The sequence below is a fragment of the Hippocampus comes genome, unplaced genomic scaffold, assembly GCF_001891065.2.
Source record: "Hippocampus comes isolate QL1 unplaced genomic scaffold, H_comes_QL1_v1.1 scaffold36, whole genome shotgun sequence".
Taxonomy (NCBI): Eukaryota; Metazoa; Chordata; class Actinopteri; order Syngnathiformes; family Syngnathidae; genus Hippocampus; species Hippocampus comes.
Genome location: NW_017805695.1, coordinates 3,639,153 through 3,655,445, shown reverse-complemented (window position 1 = coordinate 3,655,445; position 16,293 = coordinate 3,639,153). Strand labels below are relative to the sequence as shown.

General features: G+C 39.9%; 1 protein-coding gene across 1 annotated transcript in view; it reads left to right on the top strand.

The window, feature by feature from the left end:
* The first annotated feature begins 6,748 nt into the window (after positions 1-6,748).
* stk32c (serine/threonine kinase 32C) overlaps positions 6,749-16,293 on the top strand; it is a 54,344-nt gene continuing 44,799 nt past the window's right edge. The window contains exon 1 of the mRNA XM_019882145.1: positions 6,749-7,193. Within this exon, the coding sequence (XP_019737704.1) occupies positions 7,112-7,193 (82 nt within the window). The 5' untranslated portion in view covers positions 6,749-7,111. The remainder of the gene's footprint in view (positions 7,194-16,293) is intronic.

The window sequence follows — 16,293 nt, the reverse complement described above, 5'->3', positions numbered from 1 at the left end:
ATGTGACACCCAAATGTGCGGTGTGAGATCCTCAGGTGTGCCGTGAGAAGCTATCCATCCATCCATTTTCTAATCCGCTTATCCTCACGAGGGTCGCGGGCGTGCTGGAGACGATCCTCACTGTTTTCGGGCAGTAGGTGGGATACACCCTGAACTACTTGCCAGCCAATCGCAGGGCACACATAAACGAATAAATTTGCGCTCCCAATCACACCGAGGGACAATTTAGCGCACCTGGAGAAAACCCACGCAGCCATGGGGAGAACATGCAAAATCCACACAGGAAGGCCGCAGCCAGAATCGAACTCTGCACCTCTGCACTGTGTGGCCGACGTGGTAAACAGTAGACAACCAACCATTCGTGTTCACAATCATACCTAACGACAATTTATAGTCTTCCATTAACCTGCCATGCTTGAAATGTGGGAGGAAACCGGAGTACCCGGAGAAAACCCACACAGGCATGGGGAGAACATGCAAACTCCACACAGGAAATGTTTTAACTATTGGCTAACTTATCACCTAGCTCTGTTCAACGAGATATGCCGGTTATGCGTAGTCAAAGGCAGAACACATAAAATGTTCTTCCAACTTCTCTTATACAACTAACCGGTGTATTCACCTGTTGCCATCCATCCATCCATCCTTTTTCAACATCGATTATCCTGAAGAGGGTCACGGGGAGTTGCTGGAGCCTATCCCAGCTGACTTCAGGAGGAAGGCAGAGTACAGCCTGAACTGGTCACCAGTCAGTCGCAGGGCACATATAGAGACAAATGACCATTCACACCCACACCGTCACTGAGTGGGAACCCACACTGCCCGCACACAAATCCAGTGAGTGTACCACTAACTACACCATCAGTGACTTCACCTGTTGCTGTAAAACACAATAGGTCAATCATACGAACATATCAGTTTGTGAGTAAACTGAGACAAGATCAACCTGATTTCACAATTAATTCTTTTTATGGCATTTTTGTTTAGTGGTGTGTGGCTATTTATTGGTCGGGAAACACTGCTTATGTGTTGTATCATACCCTGTTATATAGTGTGTTGGAAAGATTTCACTCATGTGACTGATTCGACCGCAGACAACATATTGTCTCTCAATGAAACTAGGATGGTTTAACATACTGGATGTGCATTATCAATCCAAAGTGGAACAAAGAAGAGTGCTGATTTTCTTCTGCAGGTGTTAAAAAGTCCACTAGGTGTCTCTGGTTTCCTGCAGACACAAAGAGACCAATGGCCTGTTAAAGGTCAATCTTTTACCATGTTACCGCGAATTGACCTTATCTCTCTAACGTCCATTTTAACTACACACTATTGCCTGACACGTGATGCTCTAGCAAATAGTTCCAACAAAGAAATATTTTAACAAACTGTATTCTTGTCCATTTTAAACAAGTGAAAGCTAACATACTGTATGCATCGTAGAAAGGGTTCCGTCAGTCGTCATCTGTACCTGTGGGTAAAAAACCCACTTTTTTACCCACAGGTACAGATGACGACTGAACCCTTTCTACGATGGAACTTTCCTGTACGACTGAGAGCCTCCACAAGCATACTGTATGCATAAAATATCCACGGCAATTATTTTTAACTAAATTATCAAATACTGTATGTAAATACAATATATGAACAGGAAAGTAATTTCATCTGTGCTGCATGTTGCACAAAGAGCATATTTGACAATAAAGCTTGACTTGATTTGGCTTGATAGCATAATACTGTATATGGAAAACACTACAAAAATTGACTGATATTAATTTGGCTGCCTCGGCTATGACTGCATTCACTAAAGTAGCAGCCCATACATTTGGTACATGGGTCTCCAGTGGGGACTTACTCAACTTGATCTACCTTTTAAGACTATCACTCTGACATTGCCATTACAATAAAACAATACTACAACACAATATAACTGCATGCAACTGTGCTGTTTACATATCTAGAACAGTTCAGAAGCAAGGTGTATCTAATAGAATGACTAAATCATAATATCTTTAGATAAAATAGGCGACATCATAATCACCGGCGACACTAATTACTAAATGTATTAATGTATGCAGATTGCGAGAGCGTTTTGCTTGTCAAAGTTGGCTGCAACAAGGTTTTTATGTTTATGATCCTCTGTCATTATCATCCTTGTAAGAATAAAAATGTTCAGCAAGGATGTTCAGACCTCTATTTTCTGCAGTACGGTAGCATTCCTATCTTCTGATGGTTGATGTTCAGTTCTGGCCAAATATGTCAAATATAGGGCTTTTCTGCCCTCTTGTGGTGCACAGTTGTCAACTTTTTTTTTTTTTTTTTTTTTACAGAGAAATGATGGATAGAAGGTATTGTGTACATTACATTTTTTTTCTTCCGTGAAGGTGCTCAAACTGGCTTTTCTTAACACTCTTTTGTTTTCAATACCCCTCAAAAGCTACCTGGCTTCTGTGAGCGAGCCAGATAAAGCACATTGTAGTGTATTGTAATGAAAGAAAAATAAATTTGACCTTCAATCATGGAAATATGATCTTGTGGATATTTAACATTCTTTGTATTAAGAGGATACAGTAATGGTGGTGACTTCAATATTGTCATAGCAGGATTAAAAGAAATCTTTAAGGATCCATAAATACTTCTTTGTCTTGAGAATAGTTTGTTTATTGTCCACTGATTTCCTCCAGACAAGACAAAAAGTGGCCCCGTTGAGAAGGGTCTTTTTTGTTCAGCCGGACATCTGACAGTCATCCGCATAGCAGTGGAAAAAATACAGTGTTTTTTTTCCAAAATGGAACAAAAAAGTAGCTGTTACAATGAAAACAACAGAAGTCCCAGAATTGAACCCCGTGGAACACCATATGACGCTAGAATATGGTTTGGTATGACCATACAACATGTTCATGTGTCTTTTAAAAATGCCCCAGTTCACCATGCCAGTTAATTACTACCTAAGACAAACTGCTTCATCGACTGTTACAATAAAATCAAACTCTTGTTTGATGTTTTTTTTTTTTTTGGTGGATTAGACTAAGAAGGAAGAAATAATCAAATAATACATATTAGCAATGATACAATTTTTCTCTTTTAACAAATGATTACAAGTGCCAGTAGATAGTAACCACAACAGCCTGCCATTATACAGCATCACAATGCTTCTACCAAAAAGTGTTACTCTATCGGTGCAGCAATGAGCATTTCTTTCACTCCATCTTCTTCACACTCTCACCCTGTTTAGGCAGATTCTGGACTCATCATTGAAAACAACATCCCTCCACTCATTCATGATCCGGTGCAGGAGTTACCAACAAATGACTAGATTACATCAAAATAAGACTCAATAGTAAAAGAAGACTTAACAGTTTTGCATAGGCAGGAAAGACTTGCCACAATAGGGCAAAGTACAGTCATGCTGTTCATCCCACAAATGTATGGTCTTTAAAATGGTGCATCATTTAAAAGGAAAATGAACAGGCTTACCATAAGTATCAAATGTGTTTCAATGAAGGGAAAACCAAACCCTTTACTCATTGCTTATCCCTTTTAAAATTGTGCACGAGCAATGGGCATGCAAATAGTTGGGAAGTGCTGCATCAAAATGCACACGTGATCAAATGTTGTAAGCAATTTGTGTAAGATATTGTCCTTAGAAAGGTTTCAATGTACAAAAATTGTGATGACAATGCAATATTTAATTTCAGTGTATTGTAAATTAAATTTTTAGGCAGTTATCACAAGCCATCGGATTTCCCTCTCGTGACTGCAGGCTTATCTTTTCTAATAACCTTTTCAGAAGTGAGATTAGCAGAGTGAAACTGCTCATTGTGCAGCAGCAACCTCTCCTGTGGAGGGCTGTCTTGGTCTTCTCACGGTGATTAACCATGGACAGCGCTTCGCGTGATTGCTTCCGTTTTGAACCCGCAGGTTATCGATCTTTTTTCATCTGGCTAAAAATATTACAGGGTTGGAACGAGAAGGATTTAACCGTGTGCCACATGACGTCTCCAAGGGAACAGAGGTGACACCGGAGAAGCAGGCTGGGGAGCTATTTTAGTGGACAGCCAGTGTCTCATTGAAGAGAGAGCAGATGGCAAGGATGCACGTGCATGGTGAACCATTTTTTGCTCAAAGTTAAGGTGCCTTTGATTCACCTGGAGGGGTCCCACTCACTGGTCACTTAGCATAGCGCTCCTGAGGTAATGGAGGGTACAATGGAGCCTTTCATGTACAATGCCAGGTGAAGGGAAAATGGTGGGGCACTTACTCAAGTTCGGTGGTTCTTTGTGGCTTCCCACACCTCATTTGCATTAAATGCATGTAGTAAAAAACAACAACAACATAGTGTTGTTGAAGTGGTGGATGGCAATAAATGAAATGATAATAAAAGTGCATTGCAGATTATTTTAATTAAGCGTTGTGATCATATTGAATAAAATTCAGTTGTTCGTAAATGTAAAACAATTCTGCGTATCACAAATCTGCATCTGCAAAGATCAGTAAGTAAATAAGACAGCAGAAACAGTTCTCAAGCCACAAGAGATTCGTTTAGTTCGAAGGGAAACTGAAATTGGATTTCGTTCAAATGATCATCTTTGCAGAGATCTAAATGAAGAATGCAACACCTTAAACATGTATGACTCATTAGCTACTGATATGTAATCTTAGAGACAAATAGATAAGACCCTTATTGATTTGACCATGCAGAAAAAAAGTGAGGTAATAGTATATCACTGTTTATTTTGTTTATTGTTCTTTTGTTTATTAAATGACTCAAACACTTCACAACCACTTTCCATGAATCCCTGTGGATTGGTGCCGTGCAAGAATGTGTTATATTTTGTTGACAAAATCTGGATGAAAAAGCTGACAAGAGAAATATTTGTTCTTCTTCTATTCGCCAAGGAAAATTATTAATGTGGTGCTCGGCTTGTTGTTTATGCAGTGGTTGACAAATTTATGGGACCACCACATAAAGTAAAGCCCAAAGAATTGGTCAAATATTTTTTTATCCATTCATCTGTGACGTAACCAATGCAGTGGAGTCCGCTCTGGCAACTGTCCAAGTACAAAGCAGTGTAAATTGGCTTTATGTAGTCATTGATAGCTGTGAGCAAGAGGTAGTCTACTAACTGCACTTTCTCCAGCCAAACAACTTTACTCTGACACTCTCTATGTTAGTAACCTACTAACCTCATGATATAGTGACAGGCCAGCAACCGAAACAAACATGTAGTGAAAAAAGACATTGTTAAAAATTACAGTTCAACATATTGAGCTTTGCTTCAACTGTAGATGTTATCTATCGAGTAATTCTCCGTGTTGTATGCAGGCTCCCTCGATGGATTAGTGTAAGGATCACTGAATTAAGTTCATATTCAAATAAAATAAACAAATAACCCAGAGAGTGATTGAAGCATGAAAATTGAGGAGGACAAGACTTGAGCCAAGTGCAGGTACTGCCATGGCGACTGTTAGAGGTGAAGCCCCCATTAGCAGCAACAGAAAAGAAAACAGCATAAAACATTGAATAAACGACTTCAACTACATCAAATTCTATTTGATTTGGAACGGGAGCGAGGAAGAGCCAAGGCCACAGTGGGTACCATGAGGCAAAGTTTTTAGCAACGAATTCATGAGACCAGTGCTTCTCAAACGCCATGATACAACCAAAAACAATCCCCACCCCCAAGAAGAACTGAATGGATCAAACAATTAAAAAAACAAACAAACAAACAACAAAACAAAAAAAGTTCACTCCTATGGTTCACCAATCCATAGCCAAAGTTCATGAAGCAACTGGACATTTCTTCATATCTTAATCTTATTTTAGTGTTGGTTCAGTGCATTCTTAAGGACAGTTCAGTTGTGTTTAACTTGTAAGTATAATCCAATTGCATTTAATTTTCAAGAACTGAATGTTTTGAAAAAAAAGGTGTAATTTAATGGCATCATTATGTAAGTAGAGTCATCACCCCATATTTTCCATATATTTAAGCACATTGTTCAGGTGATGTTCCTATTGGAATTACAAAAAAAATATACTGTATAGTTCAGTTCTTTTCTGAAACATTTATTTTGTGCAATGAAACACTTTATTCCCCCCATTTTGCTGCTGTAGACTGCAAATTTCCCCAGTGTGGGAGAAATAAAGGTTATCTTATCTTATTGTGCATAATGTTATAGTGTCTTACAACAGTATTTAATAGGAATAACCACTGTCTCATCATGATGGTGGTACTTGGAGAACTTTGCAGTTTTGCTTCGGTGATACTAGTAAAAAGAGAACCACTGGACTCTTCCATGCTGATTGTCATACATACGTGACAGTCGCCCGACCTCGACTCCATTCCCTGGACAGGCGTTAAAATGCTCGTACAATTACGACTTCCGGTTTTTAAGTTTCAACATAAATCATCCTTTGAAACGTTCTGTAAATACGCGCACATAAGCAGTCCTGTGCTAACGTATATTTTAGACGACAAAACATACATTTTAAATATATGTTACTCGAAATTTTTTCCAGGTATTGTTTATTTATTTTTTTATAATATACATTATATTAGTAGATCTTAATTTACACTTTTAATCAAACGTAATTTATTAAAACGACCATGTAGGGTCTTTCATGGTATTAATTCTCCATGGCAATATAATAATTGAAGATATTGCAATCCAAAAACTGAAAATGAACATAGACATTATTTTTAAAACTGAATCGAACAACTTCCGGCGTGGAAAGCACGTCTTGCTGAACTCAGCTCTCACTCGGAGCCGGAGAGGATAGAGTAAAGTCCGAGTGGTTCCTCTCAGACTACGGAAGACAACCGAATACAATTGGCCAGACTATCGTGGCCGTGGAACTTGCTTGAACACATTTTCACGCCACCGCCGTTGCTCCCTTCTCTCTAGACAACAAAACGACTTAAACTCGCTCTGCACCTACGTCAAATAATAGTAACAGTAGCGGTGTAAAAATAATGATAGTAATAAAAAAATAATGAACAAAGGATTGGGTTTGCGTGAAACGTGTACCCAATTGCTCCTGTTTAGCGTTTAGAGTCTCCCACTCTGAAGTGTAGTTTCTCTTCACGAGGCGAGGAATGCTATCTGGGCATCAATGTTTCACTGGGGAAAGTGGAAGAAGAGGATGGGAGCCAATAGTTCTTCAAAGAGACCCGTTTTTGACGAAAAGGAAGATGGTAAGTGATGACAAAATGCTAGAGAAGACTCCTTTCGGAGTTGTAGCTGATAGTGCCTGTTTGTCAATATTTATTTCCTTTACATCGGCTGTCATCGATCTGCTCGTAATTAGCATTAGCTTGAGAGGTTGTTGCTGCCTACACGGGAGTTGTCCAAGTTTCTTTAGAATGAAGAGAAACTGCTCACGTATTGTTTTGTCTTAGAATAATGGCGTTCTGTTTTCCTCTCTGTATATATAATGAAAAGTGCAGCATAACATCCACTCTCCTGGCAATGAAAAATATGCTTGAATGAACCCTTTGAGAGAGGAACTAGTGGAAGACAGAGTTAAGTGCATAATTAAGGCAAGATTAGTGTCATGCATGGAAGTAATGTTAATTCATGATGGCTTGTCAGTGAGAAAAATAAGCCTCTCTGAGGTCCACTGCTGAATCTTGATGATAAAGTACAGAGCTTCAGTGTTCGAGGGAGTTAAAGGGACAACTTGAGTAAATGAGGTCATTTCACCACAGGGACGTGGTCATGTTGCCTCCACAGCTTCCATGACTGCAAGAAGAAATAACCCATTTGCCAGTCATCGTTATTAACTGTGAGGCAATATCCCAATAAATATTTTTACATTCCTAATGGTGATGAAAGTGCAAAAAGAAGTTAACTGCGTTTTAAATGTGAAACGATAAAGATGTCACTCCAGTCATTGCCAAGAATTCTCCTTTTTACCCGGGTCACATGCAATTCTGTGCACTGACAAAGAATGTGAAACAGAAGTCGCTGAATTTGTCAGCTGCATAGGTTGTATCAGACAAGCTGGTTGATGGCTGTGTGAAAGAGAATAGCAGAGAACTGGAGTGTAAATTTTAACACATGAGACTCACATTGCACCCTGTTGAGGTGAAAGTGATTTTATGTCACACCACACACTGGTGCGTACATCGCCATGCATCTCATTTATCTTTTTAAGGAAGATGTGTCACTGGTGAATAAAAGCCATCCTTAGTGTTACCTCTCTGCAAATTTTTCATAATCTCATTTTGTAAAAGGCCTGTGATGGAAGTGTGACGGTACCCTAGCGTATTGAAAAGTGGTGAGGTATTATTGCTGAATTTAAGACATACAAGTGTAAAAAGGGGTTAACTTTTGTACATTCAAAATTCACCAGACTTTTGTACTCACTCTTACCTCTCTTTACAAATGAAGGAGTCACTGCCATGCATGAAGCGGCAGATTGGTGTTTTGGTCCAATTTCTAGACGACATAAGGGACATTCAATGTTTAGAGGGTCGAATTAGCTCTCCCAGGCTGAATTTATACTCCATGTGTCCAGTGACATTTTTTTCCCTTCCTTTGCTGCCCAATTAAGATATGGGTCATGGCATCACTGGAATCAGACTTCTTTCAAATGTTTAAATCAGAAGAATCAGATATCTGCCAGTAAGGGCTGGACGATTATAGAGAAAATAATAATCGGCATTATTGGGATTGAATTGAAATCAGAATTAATAAAAAGATGATTCATTGATTTCAAAACTTCATATTTATTCAACAACTGAAACTCAACTACTCAAAACTATCATCATAGACTCATGCATTCATTCCTGCATGTTGAACATTATTCTTGAAGACAAACCTTTTTTGTCAAGTACAAAATTACCTTTGCATATCATGTGAAATTCACGCAAGCCATTTTCATTCCGCTACATCCACACCTTTGATATCTCACATCTTTGCAAAAATGGAAGCCTTGAATAAGCAGTGCCCTGATGCCTTTATATTTATTGATGTTATTTTCACAAGTCTTGGGGCTAACTGGGCTAACCTGGAATCTTGGGGATTGTATTTCGTGCCACGTCATGAGGAAATGTATGTTTGTACGAGAAAAACAGTCTTTGGATCTTTGCATCCTTGAATTTTGAGGACATGAAATTCTTTGAATCGTTGAAAACTCAACTGTAATGATAACTTGAATGGACAATCAGAAAATAAATGAGTAAAAAAAGTAAAATAAGAATAGAAAAATAGCAAGTGTAAAAACAATAACATGAAATGCTCTCTGCTCCTGCACCATACCGTACCATTTTTTTACTGCTTATACGGGATCGGGTTTCGGAGGCAGCAACATTAGCCCGAAAGCCGACACTTCCCTCTCCCCAGCCACATCTTCCAACCCTTCCAGAGGGATGTCAATGCGTTCCCAGGCCAGCCAGGAGATATAGTCTCTTCAGCATGTCTTGAGTCATCTCCGGGGCCTCTTGCCAGTGGGACATGCCCGAAACACCTCACCAGGGAGGGGTCCAGGAGGCATTCGAATGAGATGCCCGAGCCACCTCATTTGGCTCCTCTCAATGCTGAGAAGTAGCAGCTCAACTCTGAGTCCCTCGTGGATGACTGAGCTTCTCACCATATCTCTAAGGGGGATACAGTGCTAATCACAGCTGAACATTTTTACCCTCTGCAAGGCTAACATTTTAGATGCAGTTCTTGTATCGGTATCATTGTATCTGGTACCTAAGTGATCATAATATTGTGGCGAGTGTTTGTACTGTATATATTATTGCAATGTGATGGCAATGAAATTTTGCACACCACAAATCATTGTTTTTGGACAGAACTTTGTCTGGGGTTATCAGTTTTTTTTTTTTTTTTTTTGTGTACAGGTCTGGGCCAACAATTTGGCCTTGGCAGAGTTCTCTCTCTTGAGTGCTCTTGCTAATTCATTTGCTTTAATTAAGAAGGGGTATATCAGCATTGGAGATTATTTTCTTTTCTCCTTGAAAACTTCAGAAGTGAGGATTCTGCACTGTGTCTCCTTTGAGAAGCAGTAGATTCTCTTTCACCCTGTTTCATCCAGTGCACTGATAATAAACAGTTAGAGGTGCAAAGTGTTGTTGATGCTGTCTTCCGTGCCTGCCTTTTAGGTCTGTTGGAAATCTCTTACAGAAGAGCATGTGATCTACATTTGGTAAAAAATAAAACCTGGGGTGGCAGTAGCTCATCCGAGCTTTGGATCCGGAGGGTCACAGTTTGAGTCTCTGCAAAAAACAAAAAAAACAAAAACAAAAACATTGCAATAAGCGTATTTATGTGAGAAATGCTGATCTTCATCCTGACTGCTTTCAACGTACCCCAGCAATGCATTGAACATCCCTACATCACTCTGATGTGGCTTGTTGCTTGCCTGTTTATATATATGGTCTGGTACTCTGTGGTGTGCAACAAATACTGAAGATACACCAGAGCGTGAATTGAATTTCCATTTAAGGTGCAGGTGTCAAACTCCAGTCATCAAGGATCACTATCCTGCATGTTTTAGATCAGGGGTGCCCATTACCTCGATCGCGATCGACCGGTAGCTTGCGATCGACCTTGTCAATCGCCAGGGCTGTAGAGGAAAAAAAAACAAACATGTTCTTGTGTCAATGCATGTTAGTAATATATTTTTGTGTTCATGCACACTGGACCCTAATCATCCCATCAGTCTCACTTTCACAAAAAGTATTAAATAAATAAAATAAAATAAAGGAGGTCATCTTTTAACCTACAGTGGCGCATGACCTGCGTCACCGGAAGTTGTTATCGCTCAGCATTCTGCAATTGCAGCTTGTGAGGAGAGCTGTTGCAGTTTATCTTTTATCATTATCATTATTCTCATTCAGAGTTTGTTTCATGTACAACTCACTGAGGGAACGGGCAAAGAATGGGAATCTGGAGGGCCGAGAGAAGCATTTCAAAACGGTACGCGTGAGCTACGATAGTTAACAGGCTGCAAAAGTGCGTCGTCCCATGCCCCTGCGTCAACCTGTTGCTCATCATGGCATGCGTGGGTAAATGCGTGTGTGTGCGCGCGTGCGCTGCGGCGCATCAATCGCGGGAGGTTGGTTGATCGAAAAGTAGATCTTCAGTCAAAAAAGTTTGGGCACCCCTGTTTTAGATGTTTCCCTCCCTCCATTTGTATGAAAAATATTGGAGCATAGAGCAAACATTATGAAGTCGTCAAGGTCAAGTAATTCCGAAAATTCTCCAGTGTGAAAAGATTAAAGGCATATTCTAGTCTATTTCATTCTATTTTAAGAATGACTTGTACCGAGGTACTATCAAAGCTGTAACAGGAGGTGTTTTAGTTTTTCTTTGGCTTTTTTTTTTTTTTTACATTGTCAAACGGATAGGCAACCCCCCCCCCCCCCCCCCCCCCATCAATACTTTTGTTATAGATCACGTCACTTCCAGTGCAGGTTAATAACTTTACAATGTCACTTAAAAGATTGCCTGTACAGATAATAAAGGTGTTGTAATGTCAACAGTTTGACCTTGGAGCAGATCTTTTTACGTGGATGTCTCTGATGATTGGCATCCTGGATCAAATTGTGTTCAGTCTCAGAGGTTGTGTTGGACGCAGCTGTATTACTAGTTTGCTTTTTTTTTTTCTCATTGTAACCTTTTTATATAAATACTTGGTTAAGGTTTCTGCAACAATGTTGAACACATGCTAGTTAAACAGGAGGGAACACTTTTTATATTTTCTTGGTCAGAGCCAGTTTGTGTTTTTTGACAGCTAATCTTGGATTTGTTTCATTACATTTTCTAATAAAGTTCCCCGCTGCAGCTTTTGTATTGCTCCCTTGAATGGCATACAGTGCATTGTTAAAACGCACATGTGATCAGGGTGCTCTGTGTGTGTGTGTGTGTGTGTGTGTGTGTGTGTGTGTGTGTGTGTGTGTGCGTGTGCGTGTGCGTGTGCGTGTGTGTCTGTGTGTGTGTGTGTGTGTGTGTCTGTATAGACTTAATTGTATTATTATTTGTGTATTTTTGATAGTCCTTGTTAAAGGCAAAGTTTCCACTTATGTGGACAATAAGCTTCCATTCTTGGTTTGTGCACTTGTGCACGCGTGCGTCTGCCTGAATGTCTGAGTGTGCGTGACTGCTCTTCCCGTCAAGGATAAGTGTATGAGGCAATGAAAGCAGATTTTGTTGAGGATAAAGATAGCTGCAGAGAGATGGCTGATTACTTGCACTGAATGCTGAGACACTCACTTGCTTTCATCTGTGTTACAAACGCCTGGTTTCGGTGCTTTTATTGGATTCCACTTCGTGGTTGCCTGCAGCTCCTGGCTTCTTCCAGAGACCACCATAATTGGTCATAGCCATGGAGTGCAATATGTGAGGAATACTGTCAAAATCCTATGGCAGTATTTTTAACAGTACATTATAGTAGGTTTGTAAAAAAAATAAAAATGCATTTGGTGTTTCGTCAAGACAATTTGTGTTCACGAATAAGGACTTTTGACACTTTTTGCGGGACTGTTTAATCCCTGCTCACAGACGTTGCGAATTCTATGTACCGAAATTCATTGTTGAAAGGCCATAACCTTGTGTCTGTGGAAGATTCATGAAAAGTCCTTTGAACAAATGATTAAAAAAATACAATAAACCTTTAGCAAATGAGAAATATAGCTTTCACCACCATCAAAGAGGAGTCCCTCTGTCGTTATGGGAAATTGCTCTGATATCACTGCCGTGAATATGCATTAAGTGCATTAGTTGGAGCAAGGCATGCGAACAAACAACAACAAAGGTGGCGAAAGAGGGTATTTTTCACAATTTATCGCCACTCTATGTTGTCAACGTCGACTTCCAATTTAAAGGTTGAACACCCACACCATAACAATTACACTAATAAATAAAAAGCAGCGTTGCTTGACTATAAGCCACTGACTTGAGCACAGGGCACATTACACAGCCAAACACCATTTAAAAGAGGAATATTTTTGTAATTTTTCCACAAATTAAAAGTTTCCAAGGTTTTTAATAACAGATCTGTGACATTGTTTTGCCAAAATATGACTGGTATCAAGACATAGAGCACACTTTTGGACCACTTTCACGGTGCGTAGAAATGAAGTGGTTTTCAAGGGTGGCCTTGTTGAACTTCTCACTCTGCATCCCCGTGATGGCGCCTATGTCAATTCAATTAAGGCTGAGTACACAAGTTAAGACAATCAGGCTGTTTTTGTCTCAATTTTGCCTCTTCCCTGGTCAAGGACATCAACCACCTGACTTGCTAATGTCACACAGTCACACAATGGTCGCTCCTGGTGATTATAGTTGAAGGAGCTATTGTAACAGTTTTTCAGAGGCAGCAGATCATAATATATATGTATGTACTGTATGTGTTCCTCACTCTGACATTTTGTGCATTATTTGTGGAAATTTGCTATTCGTGGTTGGTCTCAGTCCCTTTCTTGCATAAATAGCTGGTGTCCACTGTAATTTTGGTTAGAAAGTTGGTTGACCACAGATAATGTGATTATTGTATGTGTTTTTTTTTTTTCACTGATGTGTCCTCCTGGAGAGGCACAGGATTAGGCCAAGTGACAAGTTGAAAACGGTATGGTCAGCGAAATGTCCACATGGATTCTTCACCATCTGCTCTCTCAACTTTTTCACCTGAAAGGAGCAAGTGTCTACCATTGCGGTGTTCAGTAAATTGTAGTCTACAGTTCTATCAGGCTGCTGGGGGAAGTTTGACTTTCCAGAGAAATATTTTGCTTCTTTCAGGCTATCTCAAATCCATTTGCACTGCTGCAATTACAGTAGTACTGTAGATTCATCGAAAAAAAAAAAGAAGACAAGCAGCAGTTGTGCCAATTCCTGAAGAGGAACCTGAATTGGACTGTTGGTATATTTTTGGCAGTAACCTGAATGCAAGTGGGGAGCAATTACTAAATCATCAAGAGTCACAAATTGTACTCGTATTCATTAGTTAGAGTGTACGGCTGCGAATGTGTGTTTGTATTTGTGGAAGTACTGGTCTCTTTTTTTCCATCCGTGTCGTTTTCATGTCAGTTAGCTAGAATAATCCTCTGACTCAACCAAAAATAATATACAGTTATTACATATTGCCAATTCAACAATATTCATACGTTGGTGAAATTATCTTTTATTTATTTATTTAATTTTGAATGAGCAATTACAAGTGGCAAAAGATTCAAAGAGAGATGAATGAAGATATAAGTTGCCAACCAGTTCACCTTTCTGCATGAAAGACCTTGGCTTGGTTACTTTAATATGCAGTGGGCAGTTTTTATTTTTTATTTTTTTTTTGGTCACACTGTGTGCATTTCACTTGTTCAGGCTTTGTTGCAGACTTGGCTGCTGAATTTAGAAGCCTGCCACAGAAAATTACAGAAGAAGCCAGCCTGATTTGTCCCAAGTGGGCCAGACTTTTTGACAGTGATAGAGGATGAACTCATATGTCTGCTTACTCCCGGCCCATAATTACGTATTACAAAGTAATTAATAATGCTTTCCCTGAACGTTTTTCACTACTGTAGATAAGGAATGCCAACACAATCTACTTCCAGTACATTGGGGCAGGTTGTTTGAAATATTACAATATTTCATCTTAGCCTTTCGTTTTAATGTTAAAAAGAAACATTTAATTTGAATGCTCGTAGTTTAATACTGTATGTGAGAAAAAAGGCATTATCCAAGTCTGGAAATCTTTTCACTTGCAACGAAATAGGAGCATTGCCATTTAACAGGGCTGTCCATGTGAAACGAGGTTGGAGGAAGGTGACTGTGCTCTTCACATCGCTGCTAGAGGACAAAGCAACCCACCGGTCTGTGGCTTCGCCTCCCTCCATCTTGTTCTTTGTTTGAGTTCACTTGGGTTACACTTGCCTCCACGTTTGTTTATGAGTGTACATGTGTGGAAGATGTTTTTTTTTTTAATAATATCAAGAAAGTAAATGACCATGCACTTCAACACAAAATGCAATAACAAGGTTGCTGTAAGACCCATGTTTACATGCTGTAATCACATTTGTCTCCTACTCTAACCACATTTTGCTAAACTCAGGCTTCAAATTCGATTATTTTAGATGCAGGGATGCAGAAGCACCACTAATATTTTTTTATTTGATCATGTTGCTTATGAAAAGCTCCAGTCTGAAGTCCTCCTGACGTTGACTTGCTTCCGTTGAAGCTTTCACTTCATTCGAGGGGTTCCCTCTACCATTTCACATCTCTAGTAAATCAGAGTGGCATACGCCACTCAAACCTATTTTAATAATTTGAAAATCAGTTCTCTCAGCTACCTATTGCACCCTTGAATAATTTCTATGCAAATCATTTGTGTGTTAGAAGCCTGTTAAAAATGTTGCTGTATATAGGCTAAACTTAGATCGACCGATAAATCGAGACTTTGCCTTCCGGCTCAGCTCCCTCTAAATTGTAATCAACCAATACAATGTCTGCATTACTGCAAACACCACCTGTTGATCTCTCGCACCATCCCCACCTCAGCCGTGAACAAGACCCCAAGATACTTGAACTCATCCACTTGGGGCAGAATCTCATCCCCGACCTGGAGAGGGCATTCCACCTTTTTCCGACTGAGGACCATGGTCTCAGATTTGGCGGTGCTGATTTTCATTCCAACTGCTTCACACTCGGCTGTGAACCGCAGAGGCCAGCAGTACCACATCATCTGCAAAAAGCACAGATGTACTAAACCGCGAAACCGGACCGTCTCAACGCCTCGGCTGTCGCTTGAAATACTTCCAATAAATGTTTTAAACAGAATTGGTGACAAGAGTGTATCCCTGGCAGAATCCAACCTCACTGGAAACTAATTCAACTTACTGCCGGCAATGCAGATCAAACTCTTGACACCAGTCGTACAGGGATCGAACAGCTCGTACTCAAGTATCTGATACCCTATTATCTTGTGTATACTGTATAATGTGCGTGCACGCACGCACGCACGCACACACACACACACACACACACACACACACACACACACACACACATATATAATATATATGTATGTACTGTATGTGTTCCTCACTCTGACATTTTGTGCATTATTTGTGGAAATTTGCTATTCGTGGTTGGTCTCAGTCCCTTTCTTGCATAAATAGCTGGTGTCCACTGTAATTTTGGTTAGAAAGTTGGTTGACCACAGATAATGTGATTATTGTATGTGCGTGTGCGTGGGCGCGTGTGTGTGTGTGTGTGTGTGTCAGGGATGTGTCCAAGGACCGGCAACCCGAGGCCAAGGCCAAGGCCAAGGACTTGCCTCCGAGGCCAAGGCCAAGG